This window comes from Varanus komodoensis, unplaced genomic scaffold (genome assembly GCF_004798865.1).
Source record: "Varanus komodoensis strain SLA01 unplaced genomic scaffold, ASM479886v1 scaffold25, whole genome shotgun sequence".
NCBI classification, from domain to species: Eukaryota; Metazoa; Chordata; class Lepidosauria; order Squamata; family Varanidae; genus Varanus; species Varanus komodoensis.
This window is the reverse complement of record NW_025335661.1, coordinates 9,792,317-9,797,722: the sequence shown is the minus strand read 5'-3', so window position 1 is coordinate 9,797,722 and position 5,406 is coordinate 9,792,317. Positions and strand designations below refer to the sequence as shown.

The following is a 5,406-nucleotide window of genomic DNA, read 5'->3' as shown; positions in this document are numbered from 1 at the left end:
AAGAGGCTCCGCATTCTCTGCGGCTTTTCGGCGACGGCGCCTGAACAGGCCTTCATCCTTTCTGTCAGAGACGAGAGGAGAGGGTGCCCCTTTCAACCCCCAAGAACAGAGCACATAAATCTCTAACAACCTACACCTGATCGATAAGGAGTGGGGAGATATTATCTGGAACATATTCTAGAGGTGGCCTTACAGTTTGCTACGCGCTACTCTCCACCACATACATACATACTCTCCACAGCTGTAATGCACGTTCTCACAAAGCACCTATCCCCATTTCCCTCCTCATTCCGACGTTTGACTGTGGCTGACGCTTATCTATTTCCCTGCGCCAAATCCCATTCGGTCTGTTTAAGTGCAGTCCCAGAGATCCCAGTCTACTGATTAAATCAGTAGACGTGGAGAAGTGAAAGTGTTGAAAAAAGGTAATATATGCAGACGAAACCCAAAGTAAGGTGTTGAATAAGAGGAGGCATGATTAAGGTACACAGAATTATGCATGCTGTGGAGAAAGTGGACAAGGAGATATTTTCTTTCTCTAATACTAGAGCTTGCCATCATTGGTAGGAGATTAAGAATGCACAAAGAAGATACTTCACGCAATACATAGATAAACTATGGAATTCAGTTCCATGAGTTATGATGACCACCAATTTGGTCAGCTTTAAAAGGGGGTTGGACAAATTCAAGGGAGGAGGTTATTGATGGCTGCTAGAAATGATGGCTATGTGCCTCCTCTGATATCAAGGGCAGTATGCCTATGCATACCAGTTGGCAGGAAAGTGCTGTTTCACTGTGGTGAACCATTGGGCTGATCCAGCATGGCTCTCATATTTGGGGGTGCAGGTGACAAGTTCAAACATACTTTGCCTATTTGTGTTAAAAATTGTTTACTTCTTTTACTGTTAGGTTTCAGAAATATGTTTATGTAATATTCACAGTTAGTTTGATAGCCTGAATAACCAAACTGGCAATATATTGAAGTGTGTCTCAGAAGGACTAGAGTTCAGTGAATTGCACGAAGAAGAGAGCCAGGTTCAGCTCCCCTGGACCTCTGGGTAGGGCTAGGAAACCAGTACAAAACCCTGAAATGACACTACAGAACTGAGTTTGATAGACCAATGGGGCTGACTGATCATTATGAGGCAACTTCCTATATATATTCCACACCAACCAGTCCAATCTTGCACTGATTTATTTGTGGAAGGCTCTGGGGTCGCTGGGATCTTTACAACTTGGAAAGAGCATTCTTTTCTGCAGTATTGCCATAATGTATCACAGTTAGACTTGCAACTTCTCTTTATAGTTGAACTATATTTCCATTTCTTATTACTTAAAGAAGCTCACTTGAAAAGTTTTAAGATGTGCTTTTTGTCTTAATTATGGATCAGTGCTCTGTTTTGTTTTTTGTTTTTATTCATCTAGGTTTAGCACTTGAATAAATTCACTTTTCCAAGAAAATCAGCAATAGAAAATATGAATGCTCAAAACATTTATATAAGTATACACACATACACACATTGTATCCAGGTAAAGCAGGATACAAACTGGATTAACCTGGATTCGTTCTGAGATCTGAGTCTTATTTTATGAGTCTTCTGAGTCAAGTATCTAGGTTAATGCAGTTTCCCTGTTTGTTTGTTTTACTGCCTTTCTGTATCACCCAATAGCCAGAGCTCTCTATGTGGTTTACATTATCACGTATTCAAAAGTACATCTAAAGATGCAATTCTATAGGTTTCTGAACGAGAAGCTCCTGCCTTGCCCCACTCATAGCTGGAGCAGAAAGAACTGTTTCAGCTTCTTTTCTGAGATCAAAAATCAGCTTTGGAGAAGAGTAAAGGGGCATGCCATGTAAGCAGGGAGTGTAAGGAGCTGGAGTTGATGGCATATTCCATATCCATATGAAGCACCAATCACCTTCCCTCCTACTCCATGGTGCTTCATCTAGTCAGCTAAAAATGTCTGACTACATAAAATGCAGGGTGCTAGACAATGCTGCCATATGTTCACCCTACACTGGATGCACTTACACCTCCATACTGTAAAGCTTACATGCATCAAGCATGGAATGCTTTGGATCACACTCTAAATCTACAATATATTCTTTATACTGGAAGAGTCAAATAGTATCATTTGGGAAAGAATCAAAACACCTGTAGGGGAAAAATGGGAACAGAAAATGAATACACATTAAAAGTATGTACAAGAAAACACATTGCATTTAAAGAGAGGCCCAGAAGTGAACTCTCCTTTCTCTTTATTGCTTTTTAATATAACATTTTTAATGCAAGGCTCATTGCAAGGTTTACTACATACATATTCTTTGTTTTTCTTATTACCGTTGTTATACTTGTGTTTAATTTTATTCTAGACTACAAATCATAACAATATGCTTATTTTTCTTTAGCAAACACTAAAGATATTACAAGTATCTCTACTGAACAATCCTGACAACAGGAGACATACAGATTTAAAACAATCCATTTAAGTAAGTACCAAGTTCTATCTAATACCGGTGTTTCAAACCAATTCTAAAAATTTAGTTGAATTAATGAGTTATATTTTAATTGATTAAGGGTGCAATCCTGTGCATGTTTAGGCAGAAAAAAGCCCTACAGCATGCATAGAATTTGTGCATAGGATTGTGCCTTAAATGACTAAGGCAGGGGTCTCAAACTCGCGGCCCGCAGGCCAATTGCCGGGACGGGTGGGGCACAGGGGAGGGGCCCTGCGGCCTTCAAAGTGCTGGCGGCATCTAGGCTGGCCGCGGGATGAGCGGCCCACCCCCACCACGGTGGTGGAATACTTGATGCGGCCCAGCCTCACCCAGACTCTACTTCCAGTGGCCCCCAGGTAAGTTGAGTTTGAGACCCCTGGACTAAGGGAACAATCCTACGCATGTTTAAATAGCAAGAAGTCCTACAACTCTTAGCATTCCCCAGCCTGCCTAAACATGCACAGGATTGTACCCTAAGGGCAGAATGCTATAGTCAACATATATTGAGAGGCTATAGAATAAAAGCATAAAGCACCATTATTCCAACAAAACTGCAGTTACACTGGCACAACTATGTAGATACACCATCCCACCTCTCCTAAGCACTGTCATAAATTGGATAGCATGCTCCATAAATTTAACAGAACTCACATACTACCATATGTATGGTATATGTATATCATAGCATCAGTACAAATGCCCTTTTTGAGTTATTGAAGGACATGTCAAATAAGTTACCATTGGATAAACAAACCTACTATTCAGGGCCCAGTATATATAGTGCATCCCATGCCTTGACCATGCTTAAAGAGAAGGGTCAAAAGGAGCAATCATATGCTTGCTCCTTTCTAGAGTAAATTTACCTCATCCTTTCCTCAGTATATCCACCATTAAGGCTTATAATCAGCTATAGCCCCTTGGGAAGCCAGCTTTAAAGTCAGGTTTATAAATCCTGATTATCTTGGTTAGCATTAATCATGTGCAACTCAGGTTATGCCATAATAGTTAACTATGATTTAAACCAGCAGGAAAAGCATGGTAGGAAATGTTAAACAAGGGAACTTTCAACCCCACATCTCATCTTCAGTATTTTAAATATGATCAGGGGACAGGTTGCACTACAGCAATTTCCAAGTACAGTAATACAGTTGAACCAAAACAGCCTCAAAACATTAACAAGTTTCATTACCTTGCAATTCCAGCAAATGAAATTAGCCTTAAAATTAAACATCTTTAGCTGCTACAGCAATTTATAGTGAAAATTTCAAAACTCAAAAATGAATCCCATTCAGTGCTATAGGGATTGCAGCCAAAATGCAATATAAATTCAGACAGTTCCTTGAAATAAAGACAAAGACAATGATCTTTTGGTGAACATAATCTATCTGGAATGCTAACAGATTTTCAAGGTGTTTCATGTATCCACATTCACAAAGGAACAAAATCTTAACTTCACAACAGCTCCTAAAATAGCATTTTAATCTTGATAGCTTTGTCCTAAGGGTCAGGCAATTGTAGCCCTCTGGATGCTTTGGCCTACAATTCCCATGGGTCCTAGCCAGTATAGTCATTGGTAAAAGACAATGGAATTTGTAGCCCATGGGAGGTTTCCCACCCAGGAATTAAGAAAACAGCATAAATTATAAATACTTAAAAAGGCTATATAATTGTAGTAACTTTAATCATGATGATTGCATTATGGTAGTAATGTTAGCTCATAAATTACTGATATAAAAATCTTCTGATGAAACCTTAAATATAAACAATAATTTTTAAATAATCTCTCTATACATCTCCATATTTGTATATATAAATTATCTCTGTTTTACAGCTACTAAATTTCATTAGTCTGTAAACAATGAGGCATTCATTGTGTTTATCGTGGCAAAAAATATGAAAAAGTCTTCTTTATTTTATTTTGTTCAGGCCTCTTGCCATCAAGCATGCGAACACTGTCATAACCATTCTTGGCTTCACCTCTACCAAGTCATCTGGTAGGGCATATATACAAGCACCAATTTTCCGAGCTACTGAAATTGCATATCTTGGAGAGAGAAAAGAATACACATTTTATTCATTTAGCACCATCTAACTGATAAAACACAATAACTTTATTACATTGGGTTGTATCCAATGATAGTTTTACATTAATAGATGGGTCAGAGCATCCATTTTCAGCAATCCCCCAATCACCGGAGACCTCTATGCCTATTCTGTTCTGGAGAATCCCTTCAACACTCGGAAGCAAATTCTTGTACAGACCATACAGTAACAAGGCCAAATTTTCTTTAAATATATATTGCTTAACAATATATGGCTGTACAGCCATACAGATGACTAAATTTAGTAAACTATCTTAAAGCACAATTTTATGGTTACTGTACTGTATCAACAGTGACAGCCAAAGGATTTTTGGATTTCCAGTTATGAGGCTGAATCTGTGCTCGGATCCTCCTTCCCCTCTTGCAGCCTACTGCTTCCTCATAGTCAGAAGAATGACCTTGGAGAAGGGCTTTTGGAAGTGGAGAGGGGAAGAGGCATTCCTGGCAGTGCCTCAGCCTCCTTTCTTCCCTCTTTGAAACATTAAACATAGACACCTGAGATTTGCTATCAAAATGCTTTACAGGGCTGAAGGGGAGTGAAGGCAACCTTCACCTCAGAGTTCTTCCTGCCCTGTATACAATGCCTGTAATCCCCTGAGGGTGGAGGATTATGGGCATCCAGTTTAGGCTGTGTCCTTACTTTATTTATTTACTATAGGTTTTTACATCAACTTTCAATATAAAACTTCCAAAGCAGTACACTGTATGGAATCACAACTCATAAATCAGAAAGATCACAGGATATTATAAAAAAATAGTGTAAGTTTTTATTCATCCTTATTCAGATCATTCCTAATCAAGGAT

At 39.0% G+C, this 5,406-nt stretch overlaps 2 protein-coding genes across 6 annotated transcripts in view; one reads left to right on the top strand and one right to left on the bottom strand.

The window, feature by feature from the left end:
* The window catches only part of PCOLCE2 (procollagen C-endopeptidase enhancer 2), a 102,073-nt gene that overhangs the window by 51,992 nt on the left and 44,675 nt on the right, over positions 1 to 5,406 (top strand). For all 5 annotated transcript variants that reach the window (XR_006414980.1, XR_006414978.1, XR_006414977.1 and 2 more), the window contains exon 7: positions 2,411 to 2,491. The gene's annotated coding sequence lies outside the window, so the exon portion shown is untranslated. The remainder of the gene's footprint in view (positions 1 to 2,410; positions 2,492 to 5,406) is intronic.
* PLS1 (plastin 1) overlaps positions 2,885 to 5,406 on the bottom strand; it is a 55,032-nt gene continuing 52,510 nt past the window's right edge. Inside the window, exon 16 of the mRNA XM_044432794.1 lies at positions 2,885 to 4,544. Within this exon, the coding sequence (XP_044288729.1) occupies positions 4,409 to 4,544 (136 nt within the window). The 3' untranslated portion in view covers positions 2,885 to 4,408. The remainder of the gene's footprint in view (positions 4,545 to 5,406) is intronic.